Source organism: Lepeophtheirus salmonis, chromosome 6, assembly GCF_016086655.4.
Source record: "Lepeophtheirus salmonis chromosome 6, UVic_Lsal_1.4, whole genome shotgun sequence".
NCBI lineage: Eukaryota > Metazoa > Arthropoda > Copepoda > Siphonostomatoida > Caligidae > Lepeophtheirus > Lepeophtheirus salmonis.
In genome coordinates, this window is record NC_052136.2 from 31596029 (window position 1) to 31612822 (window position 16794).

Below are 16794 nucleotides of genomic sequence, written 5' to 3' on the forward strand. Positions count from 1 at the left end.
TGAGTAGGAATGTTACAAAGTACTAAAAAAGTCAAAATATGAATTTGAAAAGGGACTCTTACGTTGTGTATGGAGTGTTTCTTCCGTAAATACCTCAATTATTAAAATCCATTGTCTATTCACTGAGAAATCCGGAAATTAGAGTTCGAAAAGTAAATCCGTCTTCTCCTTGAATCGTACGTACTAAGAACAGGTTTCTTAAGACTGGCCTATTAAATATGACGCACGGGGTCTGTTTATTATCATGGCACTCAAATTATGTATCTCTTCAGTTAAGAATGTCAAAGTTATAATCACGGAACCTATACTTCCTTATATGTGAATTGTACGAGGTTCAGTGACCAGAAAGGAATGAGTATAACATAAACATGACACTCTTCTCATAATTTTTTTGTGTCTACAAACTTCTTCATCTCATAAAAAATGATTCCGTCTACCAATTTTTATATTTTGTTCACTAATGAAAAGAAAAATGTCCAAGCTTCCTAAAGTTTAAAAAAAATAAATTCTGTATTAATTAGAAGGGTCATTTTGGTAAAAACCGTCAAATACAATTTGAAGATAAAAAAATAGTTTTAATATTTTTTTTTTAAACTAGCGATTTCTTCATCTCATAAATACTGATTCCATGAATCAACTTGCTTATTTTTTTCCCCATGGCCATGAATAGAAAAATATTCAAGTGATTCCCTCTCAAATGGAAGTAGTAATTTTTTGCCCGAAACTGTTATGCAAATATGCAGTTCATTGCATTCTCGATTTACTAGCGACTACAAACTGCTTCATCTCATAAAACCTGATTCCGTTTATCAATTTTTATATTTTATATTCAAGCTTCCTTAGGTTTAAAAATAAATTTATCTATTAATTAGAATGGTCCTTTTTGGCTCAAAATGTCGAAGCCAATGCGGAGGTCATTTTAAGTAATTAAATAAAGTAACATATTGTGACTTTTTCTTGAATTTTTGCCATGCCAATATAATTTAAACTTTTTAGAAGATTATTACGGTAATTTTTTTTGTAATGTCTATAAGTAGAAATCATCAAACTTATGATTTAAAAAATGTTTATATCTATGGATTTTTACGCGTCAAGAAACTTCCTATCGATCGGCTGTTTAAGAAACTTAATACACGGTGTAGAAAAAAATTTAAAGCGCTCCCTCTTTTGTAACATACCTACAATGAGCACACTCCCGCTCCATTAAAAATGAGAGGCGCTCATTTTTTTCGCTTGTATAGATGCAGTTGAATTTGACAATTCTTCATGATTGCAATTAAATTCAATATGTTGCTAGTTCAAGTATTTGTTGTCACGATTTGTGACAACCATACATTATTTGGAATAGCTTATGATTGGTTTAATTAAAATTCATTTACAAACGGAATCCCCACAGTCGAAGGAGCTGTCAGTGTCTCTGAGAGAACGGATATCTGACCGTCTGTTCTTCCATCTTTAAAATTATTCTTTATATATCCTATTTTTGATGTTATCTCATAATAGGTAGAAACTGAATAAGTAAAACAAACGAACAAAAATTCGAGCGATTTTATCGCTCTTCTAAAATAATGAAGGTGCTCCTGGTCAATAATTTTGAGTGACATTCACTAATACTATGGTTCTGAGTGTTGATTGGTAATAATACTTAGCATCAGCTCTTGTTAAGCTGTGAACACGCCCCAACAATTATCGAATAATCATTCTATAGTTGAGAAAAATTGGCCAACTATCAATTGATTTTGAGCCCTTTTCTGTTTCTTTTCTATGAAGGTTTGTATAATACAATAACTGTGAGGACGTGTTTAGTCTACCCCTTTATGATTGTAATTACATTTCGTACACATAAAGAGACTAATTGTTGCTTCATATCCGCCCTTATGTATGTAGTTTCATTATTCATTCATGAACATTCAATTAGCTCTATTGATAGGATTCATTCTATACCAACAACTCAGGTTCAGCATTGTTCGATAGACGTTACGTGTGAGAAGAATGAGTAGCGACCTTCAGTACACCTTAAACTTATCTCAGAGGAAACAAACAGAGCATGGGATTTACACTATCGAGTCTTTCTGAATTATTGGACCAATTCCGGAATCCTATTTATTATCAAATACCAGTAAGTGAAAGGAAATTTGATTTCATTTGATTGTAGTATTACGTTCATACCACACTATGCCGTGCCTTGGATTTCTCATTGAGATACTTTTTGATAAAACTTTTCAAATTTATGTAATGCAATATTTATACCTTTTTTATATATATAATACATGTTTTTGATGAGCTTTTTATAAAAATCTATACAAACGGGTTAATATTTATTTTTCTCATCAAATATTTACATTTTGACAACATAAATTCATTTTTTTGACAATTACCTACAAAATATCACACATAGTGCTTGCATTAAATAATATTTTCCGACTGATGTCTCATTTTTCCCAAGTAATACGATTATAAATTTCCACAAAGATATGTCAACGTCATACCTCCTGAGTTGGTATGGCCTTGGTATAACAGCAAATCGTCCAACTCATAATTTGATGAAATTTAGCATACATCAAGGTTAATAGAATTACATGGTTCTACCATTATATAATCGGGCTTGCTAGAATTTTCAATTTGATGTATCATACCAACTGCTGGGCAAGACAGGCAGCTTTTGACAAAAACGCAACTACTCATACACTATGACGTCAATATTTAAAGGTGTGGTGGTAGTCAAACATCAGTCGTACACAAGTTATGCTATAACCTTGTATTTCTATTAACCTTGTTATACATGTAGATTTTTACAAACAAATTTCAATTCTATTTTTTTTTTAATTGTTCTCGAGATAATATAGAGTCCTTTATTTTAGCAATTTAAGAAAAAATGTGGGGTAAAATAATTAAAATAATCATATCTCCTGAACCTGTGGCTAAATTTAAAGAAACAAGGTATTATTGAAAGTAAAAATATGAGAAAAAAGGTATTTTTCTAACTTATTTTTATATTAACTCGTTTTATACAATGCTCCTATATTATGACTAAAGAGGGGAAGTGTGTAAAGAAAAAACTAAGTATAGCTATTAGAAAATAAAAAACAGTTATGAATGTGTTTGTTCTTGTTTTTTTTTTCAATATATAATGAGTCAATATAAATATGAACTTAAACATCACTCTAATACCTTATCCCACCAAAAACACGAAACAGGGAGTGAATAATAACAAGGGTTTTCGTTCATTTGTACCATATGTTTATCTCCCACCTTCTCCTTGTGCTCTTACAAACAAAAAACATCTCTAATATTTATCTTAAATATTACTTCGTAGAATGTGATAACATTTAATCTATATAGTAAATGTGAATGTCTGTGTGGGTGTGTTTGGGAATCACGGCTAAACCAATAAGTGTATTTGCTGAAATTTTACATGTAGCTTCTTAAGTCTCGAAAAACGATTCTGTTATCATTTTTTTAGCCTTCAAGACTATTGCGGTCTTAAAATAGCATTTTTATAAAAACAATTTTTTTGACTAACAAATAACTACTTCATATAACATACAAAATATGGACTGTAAAATTCTAAGAATTATTCTTGCTGCCCGTCCGTACATATCTTTGCACACTTTTGTAAAGCAAATAAGACAAAGAATTTTTGACCATAAGGATGTGGGGGATGAGAAATATCCCTGCTCTGATCAATCTTAGCAGCCCTTCTTTGGGTAAATTCAAATCCTAATTTTCTCAGAATAACAAAATCACTTTCACCAAATTTTGATATGTTCTAGGTAACATAGAGACATAAGCACTTTCCTTGATGTTTAAATGTAAATTGTTTTATTTCATGTTCATGCCTTTCAGTCCCCTTCATGTGGCAGTGCCTTAGATTTACACCTCTGAAAAGATATGTTTTGACTGTGTTGTACATCAAATAGAGGTGGAGCATTGAAAGTCTCTCATATTTATCACATTTTGTTCTTTTTTAGGAATGGAATGAAACTCTTGTTGAATAAAGGTAAAAAAAAGATATAACTTTCAAATATATTACACAACTCTAAAAAAATATTTTAAAAAATGGAAAGAAAACTTTATTCTATACCTCACATTCGGGTTAGGCCCAATATCAAAATGACTTAATTTTTTTAAATTAATTATACCCTTATAGCTACGTGTAAGAATGCAGCCTTGTCCTAACACAATTGATGCAATAAATAACCTTTATTATTATTACTCACATAAATGTTAGTTAGTTAAAATTTATTGCTGTTAACCGTAGACATACATGTCAAAATAATGATTTAAAAAACTATGGTAAAGAACACGACCACACATTGGGGTATTTTTGCTACTACAGCAGATCCTCATTATTAGTTAGGCATTGAAACTGTTATCAACATAGTTTTTTAAATTTTTAAAATTTCATAAATTTTAGAACAAGTACTTCTTCATTGTCTTCTTGCAATACATCATATATTTCATATGAGAGTGTAGGACATATTTTTATAAGATAGTTTGCACTCTGTGATTCTTCCATACAGACATTTAATATTGTGTTTATATTTTTACATTTACTCAAGTGGGCGAGAAATGGCATGGGTAAGCTTGTAGTAAAAGTTTTATCTCCTCACGTCCAAGTTTGATACTCTTTGGCTTTGGCTCTTTCAGCATGATGTGTATGTTTCATACTTTGGTCTTCTTTTTATCTTTTTTAGTAATATACTCCAGCTTACAGTGAGGGTACCTTCTAAGAAATTACGTCACAGATGGTTTTTAATAATATACATTTATTTTAATGAACTTATATGGGATCCGGTGACGTCTTAAGTTAGAGGCATCATGACTTGGACTCATCTCGGACCATGATGAGTTGGACTCAGAAGCATGATAGCTTCGACTTAGCAAATAATATTTGCTATGAACATCTAAGAATCTCTATGCTACTGGAATGATACATGTATTGTAAGAGGTCAATTGGTATGTGGATATATTTTTTATGTACATAAGTAAATAAGGAGATAGTTATGGCATCAGAGCGTTATCACAGACATTTCAGTCAGTTTTTGTGGTTTGACATTGATGGTAGGACTATATGGTAAAGTGATATATATTTAATTTAGTCTGTAAAGTGATAGAATTGTCTCCATGCATCGCTATGATGTTGGATACTTCACACGAACTTCTACTGATTGTGCGATGGCAAATACTTCTACTTGAAAAACTGATGACTCATTGTTCAACAAGGTTAATGATTAGTCCCTATAGTACCTGTATTGCCTTGTTCATCTTTGGATCCGTCCGTGTAAATGATTGTGATATTGATTAAGTCACTTGGTTGATTCAATTTAGCTTTATCAAGTATTTTATTAATGGGGTTTAATGTCTTGACTCCACCTTTCTTATCTGTAATGGTGTGTTCTAAATGGCTTCGTAAAGCCAGAGTACTTTATTTGAGGTTAACTCCTACTTTTGTCCTAGTGTTTGCTTTAGCCATGTTCCATATATCGGCACACTTGGTATTTTTTTCTTTCAGGTGTTTAGTCCAAGTTAAAACAAATTACTTTATTGTGAATTAACCATAAATACAAAGGACAAGATATCCCTTTTTATCTGAATAACAGACATATACTTCAATATTTTACAAACAAATATAATGAAAAACAGCACGCATCATTTATAATCATTTAATATATGTTTCCAATAGAAGTCCATAATAAAAAGTAATGATGTATAATATTTTTTTTTCTTCTCCCCCCACCCCTCAAAGAGGATCACAAACAAGTAAATCTTTCATTAAACCTTCTCGAAGATGCAGGAGAAGACGAAACAAACAACACTCCTGTCCTTGGATCGACGCTATTTGTCAACAGTGTGATTAAAAAAAGAAATATTATATCAATAGTGGTGTGCGTCCACCTGAGAAGGAGTCCATGAAATTAATTAAGGTGGACACACAGCTAATGACTCCGAATGGAATTATTACAATCATATGCTTCCCTGCGTAGAGTACTTCCTGGATCTTAGAAACAATCTTCTCAATTTTCATGCACTCCACATATAATGGATACGTGACAATAAGCCAATCCATCCGGGTGAGTATCACTCCGTAGTGGCGCCATACCATGCCTTCCATCACCCCCAACATGGGTAAAACCATTCAGCAAAAGTAAAAAAAATATGAGATGATGTCTCCGTCTTCTTCTTACAGAATGTTTGGCTTAATCACCAATGATGGGAATGTCATGTTGGCTTTCAATTTTTAACAATGGTCTCAAATTGACATAATCAGTGTACTTAGACCTTCTTAAGAATATTGTAATGCCAAGCTACATATCCTCCAGGTACAAGATTAATTTGGATTCAAGAGTCAGCGCCTTGTCAGTCATACATAACTTCGAAAGCCAGTTCCACGTTATTATCCAAGCTGATGAGTGACCTTCCATTTCTAGTTGTGGTCAGAGCTGAGAAAGGAATGTAAACGAACAGATCCATAGCTCCTTGGGATCCCTGAAGCTCTCTGTGAAGATGAACATTTCCCGTTTCAACAAGAAAGATGAAATAAAGACCTGCTCAGCCTTTATGTCCCGTTTACAGTTGGTGATCAATGACGAGGGTGATCCCTTTTAATGATACAATAGCTAATTGTTCAATCTAAATTTCATATATTATAAATTTATCTTAAAATGTCATCGACTAATAATGAAACTTACTTGAAAATATTGGCCGGATACTTCTGCCCACCCCGTATATTTATCGAGTAATTTCTTACAATTTTTTTAAATAACTTTACAAGGAGGATAATTATTAATTGTTGAGTTACATTAACTTAAAGTCAAGCAAGCATATTCATTGTACATTTACGATTGTAAACAAATTCTAACAACAAATGAATCTAATTATTGTGTGGTTTAATCTAAATACAACGATTAAAATTACGAAAGTGATAGCTATAAAATAATGTTGGGTTTCAGTAAGAATTTTAGAATGTCGTGTCATGTCGAGCTCGAACTAGGAAAATTTACCAATTCTTGTGTTCAATTGTATCCGAGTTTTTAAAATTGTCATGTGCGTAATAGTGTTTTTGCTTTTTAAAACAGCATAACCTCTTCTGTTAAATAAGAAAGAGCGTTTGTATGTAGTCTTTTTTTACTGAATGATATAAGACATTTGATAAATCATTACTGGAATGTTTCGAATTTTGGTTATTTTAGTTCAAGTAAAGTCATATTTTGCAAAAAAAAACAAAAAAAAAAAACGGGTTTGAATAATTTTCATAAAATTGTTGGCTTTAAATGAGTCCAGTTTGGGATATACTCGAATCCAACTCATTTATAGACATATTTTATATATATATATACATATTAATTATGAAGATTGGGCTATATATAAGAATATTATATCTATGTACCTGATGATAATAATAATTAATTTTAAAAAAATAAAAATACACAGAATTCTTACATATTTTGACATGTTTCTCCATGTATTGAAATTACTTAATGAATACATTTAATACCTAATAAAGAAACCAAATCATGGATAACACAAAATTATAAGTTAAGATATTTACAAAAGTATTTAATGCTCACGAGTTAGACAAATAGTATTTTTCCAATAGTAAAACTATTTTAATGACTATTATGTAAGACGTTATTTTGGGAAGGGATATACATTGTAAATAAACAAAATATTCTACTAAAATAGGTGAATATTTTTCATAAATATTTCAAGAGGTTAATTTTACTTGCGTAATATATAGTTTCCCCCTCGAAATCCTACTCTTATGTTACCTTGCGCAATTTATATTACCGCCACTTCAAGAAATGGTCGTTCAAACAGGATTTAGGCGTAAATATTTACAGTATGAATATGTAGGAAAGTAAATGTAGTTTTAACCTTAGAGAAATAAATATGTATAGACGACGAGATGTGTGAATGATTGATTTTTCTTACATTAATCATTAATCGGCAATTCCAAATAGAGAAATGATATTCAACTCTGATAGTGTAATAAAAAGTTAGCACATCAACTGATTTCCTTTAGCTGAGGTTCAAATTATAATACCCCAGAGTTAAGTTAAAGCAATTTATACCAAAATAAATAACTAAAAAAATTTCTTAAAGTGGCTCTCGCGTTCCGTCGCCAACTCTCGACCAGCTCGTATTGTAATAAATATTTGTATTTTGTGGTAATCGTTTCTAAAGGTATAACTATAACTTTGTTTATACCCTTTAACATATATTATGTTCATTGCTGCAGACTGAAGATATTAATCTACTATAGCCAGTGTTGCCAGTTTTGTTGAATCAAAATCAGTTAGTTTCAACAATAAATTGTTAAAAAATAGTTTATATTTTATTTTTGCTCCAGAGCATAATTTGATCGAATAATCCTTTTTTTTTAGAAAATAATTTTTCTCATAATCATTTTTTGTTTTCATATCCATCATGGACGCCCCAAGTTTAATTTTAAGGGGTCCTAAATTTATCATTAGCCTGCTCTAAGGTTAATCTTAGCCTGGCTGTGATTACTAAGTACATTGACAATCTTTTAATTTGAATGTAATCAATTTACAGATCCAAAAGCCAACTTATCCTTTTTTTAATATTCCTGACATTTCCAAAAAATCAAACTATTGCAAAGATCATCTAAGGTTTCCAGCTATCAGCTAAATGATATTTTTAAGATATTAAATTCAAAAATCAGCTAGATCTAGTCGGAAATCAGCTATCCTGACGACACTGACCTCAGCCTTACTATGTCAAACTGCCAATCGAAATTCTTTCACCATCTTTCCAGTATTATCCCTTTACATATTTCTAAAAAGTTCATCCATGTACTGTATATTCTTTGGGAGCCTATTCTGTATTAGTTATCGATGAATAAAATCCAAACTTAGGACGTAGGTTGTGTGAAATTTACAATCTGATCATTCTGCAAGATCATAATTAAATAGCATATTTCTATTTTTGTAAATGAGACATTTATTATTGTTTTGAGTTATGTATATATATATATATATATTTGCAAATAGGTTTTAATATCACACACTATCGTGTTGTTGAGAACACAAAGTCGGCGTTATCATCACATTCAAAGTTACATCCATTCATATAGGAATTGGAAATTATGATCCTTTTAGAATAGGAACATTATTTAGAAAGACAAAAACCAGTTTTTATAACATTTCCATAAAGGCACTTTTTGAGGGAAGCCATGGACAGACGTTTAAAAACCCTCAGTTCCTCCTAAAATGGAATAACTGTATTTATTGAAAAAACCATTTTTGATTGTAGTTTATAAGACAAATGCTGTATTTTTTCGGCTAATGTAACAAAATACACATACAATACAATTCATGTGGGTTCAATAATGCAAGCGCAAAAGGGTGTTGTAAATAGGGCAGAGCTTGAGACTGATGCTCGAATAAAATTAACTCAATTTATAGTGTAATTTCGGAATACAATATCCCTTCACACTAGAACTTTGTGCTACAGTACCTCCTTTTGCGAACTGCTGGAATCAAAAATGATCCCACCTCTTTTTAAGCAATGCAAATTAGCAAATTTACTTACAAAATTATTTAAAAAAAGGTAAATGAATATTCTAAATTTCTTGTAACAATGGTTGCAAAAATGATTCAACCACCCCTTGTTGTAGCATAAGCTATTTTAGGGTAATTAAAAAGACTTTGGCTCCTAAACTTGGTCTAGACGTCGTATTAACATACTTATATGATTAAAACAAATTGTAAGGCCAGAGTTGGACCATTAGATAACATTGTACGGCATAGTCAAAATGGTCATAAAAATAATAGCATCCTTGGTTTTGTGTTCAAGTTAAAACCTTCAGACTGCACCTGAATGTAATTTGAAGTTTTAAATAGGCTGTCTATTATGATGATAGCCTCGAGAGCTAGATTCTTTACTTCATATCATTGTTATTATTATTTAAGAACCCGCTATTTCTTAATTTGATAGAATTTTAATATATATGATAACTGAATCAGAGCTGGGGATTCGATCTCGAGTCGTTAAACTGCGACTTAGTACATAACTTAGAATCGAAGTAATAAAACTCATAAATTGATTTGGACTTGAACTCTAAGCAGTGCCGGTTTTAGATGAGGATATTGAGCATACCTGCCATTGGGCCTACACCTTAACGTAATAATAGGATCGCCGCCCGAAATTATTTTCCATTAGATTTAAATATTAAAAGCAACACATTTTTTTTCCTATTGGTAGATGGAGTTGTACCGAGGAGGTATGAGTTGACATTTTAGTGCTGTAATTAATTCATTTGACCTAGGAAATTGATATCAATATACGTATTATAGGTATGTTTCCTTCTGTAGGAGCGATATTTTATCAAACTTCACACATTAATTTCTGCAAAATAATCCTTCTAAGTGCGTTGTCCACTTAGCCACGTCACTCCACCCCTACACAGTTATCTTTGTAATAGGCTGGCTCATGGTATTAAGATCCAGATCATGTTTATGATATAACTATTTTGATGAAATTTGCGATTTTTCTTCAATGGAACGTAGGTTGATAATAATAAAAGTCAATCAATTTCCTTTGTTCTATGTTAAAGTCATAACTTTTTGATCGATTAATTTTTTATTCTTGAACAATCATTTATTTGAATAATAATAATTGTCATCATCAAGATGGATTGAAAAATATATTAATTATTATTATCAATCTACATGCCATAATGAATAATATAATATGAACTGCAAATTAGTGCAAGAAAATCAGGTATACTTTCAAATTAATGGTAGTTGTACATACATAACATTACCTCTTAAGCCCTAATGAGAAATAATTTCTTGAAGATACATTTCATTTTTGGAGTTGTTGAGCATAAAATCTTTTTGGAATCATTGTCTTTAGAAACGACTCAAGGGTAGAGAAATCATATTATGTGCATCATGATCAAATCCATATAGGATTTTTTTATTTCTCTACCTCTATGTACACTGGCAAAAAATGATATTAATTTTTATAGGATTTCCCATTATTTTACAACTAATACCTTAATGCAAAAAAAAAAAAAAACTTAAGGTTACTACTCTAAAGATAAGAATAAAATCTCTTTTCAAGGGGGTAAATCTTTTTTTTTTTTTTGTAGACATTATTTAAGATGAATTTATCTCTTCATATATAAAAAGAAGCTTGATATGTATATTTCGATGCAATTCTCAATTTGATTGAAAACAAAGAGATTTTGAGTAGTATATCAAATCGCTTTGTAGTCCAATAAAAAAAAATGTATACATATACATATATAGGAAATAGTGGATCAATCAATTATAAGTCACACCTTATATAAGTCCAGGTTATATACGTATCTACAAAATAAAAAAGTATTTTTTTGAAAGAAAAAAAATCATTTGCAGTTCAATTAATCATGCCGATGTAATTTGATGGATCCTAGACCATTCCTTCTTGATATTAAAATGCAGTATTATAATCACACTTTTGTTATTAGTGGGCTTGATTTGAGTGACTATAGATAACTCATCAATATATCTATACTAATAGATATTGTATGCAGAATGAACCAATTTTTGGTTATGAAACGACGTAGCTCAATATGTGTAGATTCGTGTCTAAGTCGTTACTAGAGCAGGAATATACAGTATGTAGTATTAGGTATATGGGCTTCAAAGAAGATTCCTAGCTCAGACGGAGTAGTTTTAATACTCTAATGTTTACTTATACTTAATCAGTGCAACTCCCTCTGACCAATTAAAGAAATATTTAAAAAAACATTTTTCCTAAAGCTGTTCTCATTATTCTTTTATTCTTGAGGAGAGAACATATACGAATAAACTGTAGCCACACATGTGTTTGCTCATGTATGATGGAAAGTAACGCTGAAGAGTAGAATTGTGGATCGGTATCGCTCTAACTCCTGCCTATATCATTACTAGATACGGAGAGGGGGTGTTATTTATTTCCTTCATCTCATAGCTGCTAGAAGCTAATTTAAAGAATCGTCATGACAGCTAAGCTGTTCTTCTACCAAACATTCATCAAATCATTAGACCACGTTCATTTCGGTTTCTTTTTTTAACATTCCGGTGGATAATAATATTTTCATCAAGGATTAATAAAATCCATTTTTTTATCTTTTTTGACTAGGTTAGACCAAAAAAAATATTAACCATGCAGCACTAACATTACTTATATAGAATTAAGAATAATTCCTAAGGATCTGTCTTTTTTTTGGATTGGACTGAACTAAATATTAAGGACCGACATAAGACTAGTTTCTTATATGAATAGTGGAGACTTATTTGATCATGATTTTAATCCTATTTATTCTTCAACTAGTATAGTGCATAGGAGTGTACCTTTGAGACAAGTTAAGTATATACCTACCTATAGGTATTATATGAATGTGTGTGTGTGTGTGTGAATATGATACCTGATATGTAGTTAGGGGTCTCAAGTTACTCCATGTTCAACTAGGGAATAGATTGACTGACTACTACTTATGTACGCACATAATAGTACAATCAAAATTACTAACAACAATAGAGGTAAAGAAAAATGAATAAACTTTGTGCATTATTTCTAGTAATGTGTATGAGTACTAAAAAATTTACGTTCCTCCCAAGTCTTAAGAATGGGTACAAATCGGATGCAAAAGTCGTCTCATAGACCACTTTGCATCTAAATCAAGTTATTATTGTTATAAGCCAGTGACGTCATCAGTTATCCCTTGTCACCAATTTTTGTACGAATAATAAATACTTAAATTAGGGCTAAATTAAAAATAATAGCAAATGATATTCTTGCGCATATAAAAGCACAACTTATATATTTTTAACATTATATTTCTTATTTGACATGTTATTCGTTTAAATACCGGGCCGTGCAGAATTAGTTACCGATTTTTGTTCAGAACATATCGCGGACAATAATGACATTTCGAATGACTTGAGAAACAATTATTCATACATTTTTAGAATAATAAAATACTTTGTGATCAAATTTAATCAATGTAGCCACCATTTGACTCAATTACACTGGTCAGGCGACGTCTGAAGCTGCCACAGACTTGCTGGATGTAATCGGCGTCCATGAAGGCCCAGGCCTTGTTGACAGCAGCCTTTAAGGCATTTATGTTCTTTTGTCGTTTTTTGCAGGCCTTGGTCTCCATGTGCGCCTAGATAGAGAAGTCTAGTGGGTTCATATCTGGGCCCTGAGGGGGGCCAGTAGTCCTTAGGCCAAAAGTTCATGTTGTCGTTGAGACACTCCTGAGCTTTCTTGGAAGCGTAGGCGGGTGCTCCATCTTGTTGAAAACCCCAAGGAGAGTTGCCGACTATGGATTTGATCCACGGAAGGACCTTGGCGTCATGGCCTTCCCGTTGGAGGTCACGAGACCCAACATCATCACCGAAGCAGGGTGCTTTGTTGTTGCCACATAGCGGTGCTTATCTTCCACATCTCCAAAGCTCACAACACGGTCATTTTGCCTGTTGAAAACAGGATCGACCGTGAAAGTTTTCTCATCTGAAAAAATGATGATGCGTCCAGATGAGCTCTTGATATAATTCAAGATTTTCTTGGCACGCTCAAGTCTGACTTCTCGCTGACGTTCAGTTAGCAGAGGGCGTTCAGTACGCCTCAGGGACTTTCCTCCAGCCCTTTTCAATGCCCTTGAAACAGTTGATCTCGACGTTCCCATCTTTCTGGCCATGTCGGCAATGGACCTGTTGGGAGTCCTCTTGAACTTGCCTTACTTTACTTGCCTTGTTGAGACAGTGGGCTTCCTGCCAGCCCCAGGGGAATGTTTGAGATCACCCCCAGCCTCCAAGCGCTTGGAAACGTTGTAAATTGTCTTCAACGAGGCCCCAACCTGTTCCTTAATGTTGTTATGAGGCACTCCCGCTCGGAGGAGGGCTGCAATTTCGATCTTCTTTGTTTCCTTATTGGACATGGTCTCACGTGTGGAAGTTGTTATGCTCTCACAGGAAAGATTTTTGTTTATTTTAACAGTAAAAATACGAAACAATCAGATTGGTTGCCACCAAACCTCTTAAAAAGTATATTTACATCGTTGGTAAATAATTTTGCACGACCCGTTAATACAAATAGTAAATAGAACAATTTAATTTCAACTTTTTCAAACAACTATTTAGAATTTTTTTTTAAACTGACTTTGACATGAAATATGCGAAAATCTTTAGTTGGAGATGAAACTACTACTTTCGTTACTATTTTTTGTTTTTTGCCATTTTTTGGTAAAAAATGGCAAAAAAGTCATTTTTGTTAAAAATATAAAATGTAGTATAATTTAGAAATCCAATGAGTCCATGTATCTCATGATTGATTTGTTCAGACCTACAGGAAGGGGAGTCCTCTTGGACTTGCCAGCATATATTATCCTAAGAATCTTTGATATTATTTCCTCCACTTTGAAGTCATTTCTTCTCTCATTATAAGAGAAATGAACTAATCTGACTCATTGAGGGTTGTGTCAAACCTATCAGCTATGATACTCTCCCTTATAGACGTTGAAGGTCTCGCTTGATCACAATAATAAAATAAGTGGAATACGGATTTGACAGATTATTTGCAGAAAAAAACATTCACAGTTCGTTTTGTTCGAATTGTTGGTGTATATCAAGGATGTTACCAACGTCTATTAAAACTTCTTCTGTGACCATGGAGTTGCATGAATTATTTTTTGGTTCATGTCTTTGCCCTCTGTATTAAGATTTTTCCAACGTTTTTCCCTTTCTACTGACCCAATTCCTATAAAAACGGGCATTGGGTGTGTAGTTGTTGAAATTTAGGAGGTGATGTATTTTCAATAATAATATTTGTAAGAATGATGTCTCGTACAAGACGTTTTAAAATTTGTGACGTTTCTCAAGGACTGAGAACAAAGAACTATTTTGGTCCCTTCCCAAGTCCCGCCCTGAATGTGGGAAGGAAAGGATTTTAAGTCCTAAGTTAAGAATTGGAAAAACTCTAAATCTAATATGCCTACACATGTGTTTATGACCGAAAGGAAACACTACTTTCTTAATAATACTTGGAATTTTGTAAACTTGAATATGAGTGAAGGGTTTAAGTCAATTTATGAGGCTTTTTATGAGGAATTGTTCTTTTGTGAACTTTTATTTAAAATTGATTAGAATCTCTCCCTCTTTTCTTTTCGTTTTTAAAAAAGAAACAATAGAGTTCTTATTTTTATGATTCCATTGGTATTATAATAAATAATAGGTCCTTTATTGTACTTGGTAATTGAATACACAATAAAAAAAATATAAACATGATGTTCCAAGAAAAGGGTTTTTTATGAGTAAAGAGTAGTCCGAGGTCGAATTTTTTTATGGTCTGGTCTTTATTTATTTTTTCTACCTAATATTTTGGTCCAGACCACGATTAAACTGTGGACCGAAGTTTAAAACGTGGATCCATGTCTTTTTCTAACAAAAAAAGATCGTACATAACAAATTTCTTCTAAAAACATTAATTAGTTTTTTGTTTTTTTTGTGGGCCAATCAGTACCAAGATTTATTGAAGAGGGCAATCCAGACTGAACTTGGACCCAACTAGACATGAAGAAACAAATATATATATATATCCACAAGTTGGCGCAGATGTACTAAGTTGACGTAATAAATCCAAGATGGCGTCACTATGCTTAGTACGTTTACAAACTACTAATAACTAAGCTCATGCCCCATTAGTTTGGTGTTACAAATGTTATACTGGTCTAGGATTTCCAGACCGAAACCCAACACCAGTAAAGAGTATTTTTTCATAATGGGTAGAATGTAGATCACATAATTAGCAATTGCCCCTCTCATAAATTGGGAGATTCAGAGTCTGTTTTTATAGCGTCTACCTATGTACTTACTTATCACTAAGCCACCAATAAAGATGTGGCTTGTAATATATATGTACCTACACATAACGGGCCTGATTGATGGAGAGAAGAAGTTGTACATATATAAATAGATAAATACTTCGTTCTTTATATATAATTAGGTAGAGATGTAGATTATTAATACGTAAATACTTCCGTTATATTTCTTATAGTATGTAGAAGAGGACTTGCTAAAAGATCATATTTTATGGCATGTCCCGAATTTATATTTATAAAAATACTCATAATTGACTGAGAATCATGTACAAATAACTTTTAGATAGTTATTTGCAGAGACTTGCGACTCAACCTGGTCTTGAGTTCATATTTTGAAGAATTACGGCTCAGCTAGATCTCATAATTAAAGACTCGAGGCCTGAAAGGGACTGCCTAGCCAAGACTTGCAACTCAAAAGCTATTTTATTATCAACTGAAGAAAAGACTGTATCCTATATTATTATTTTGGGCTTAAAATGAGCACAAAAGAAATGTGAGGACGGGAACTGGACTTTATAAAAAAACATTTAAGGTCTCAAACCGGACTCGATAAAAATATTTAATGTCTCAAACCGGACTCGAAGGAAATATTGCAGGACTTGAGACTCGATTTGGACTTGCGGTGTGATGACTTTTTTCTACCTCTGGTTATTTGTTAGATATATACATAACATGTTTTTGAATACATTTTTTGATGTATCCTTGTCACAGGTAAAACATGACCTATATCTTATTTTTCGACAAATGACATTTAGAAGAACTGCATCCGAGGATATAATGGTCATAGAGCGAGGAAGACGTGGCTTTGTTTTGTACCTACAATACCTATAGATACGTAGAGTAATCTTTAGAATCAAGAAGAAGAGAAAAACAAAGATTTAGTGGAAATATATTTCTCTTTTGAGATATGGTTT

General features: G+C 32.2%; 1 protein-coding gene across 1 annotated transcript in view; it reads left to right on the top strand.

Annotated features, from left to right (window-relative positions):
• Positions 1-1918: 1918 nt before the first annotated feature.
• The window catches only part of LOC121119694 (uncharacterized), a 28601-nt gene continuing 13725 nt past the window's right edge, over positions 1919-16794 (top strand). Inside the window, exon 1 of the mRNA XM_071889165.1 lies at positions 1919-2119. Within this exon, the coding sequence (XP_071745266.1) occupies positions 2048-2119 (72 nt within the window). The 5' untranslated portion in view covers positions 1919-2047. The remainder of the gene's footprint in view (positions 2120-16794) is intronic.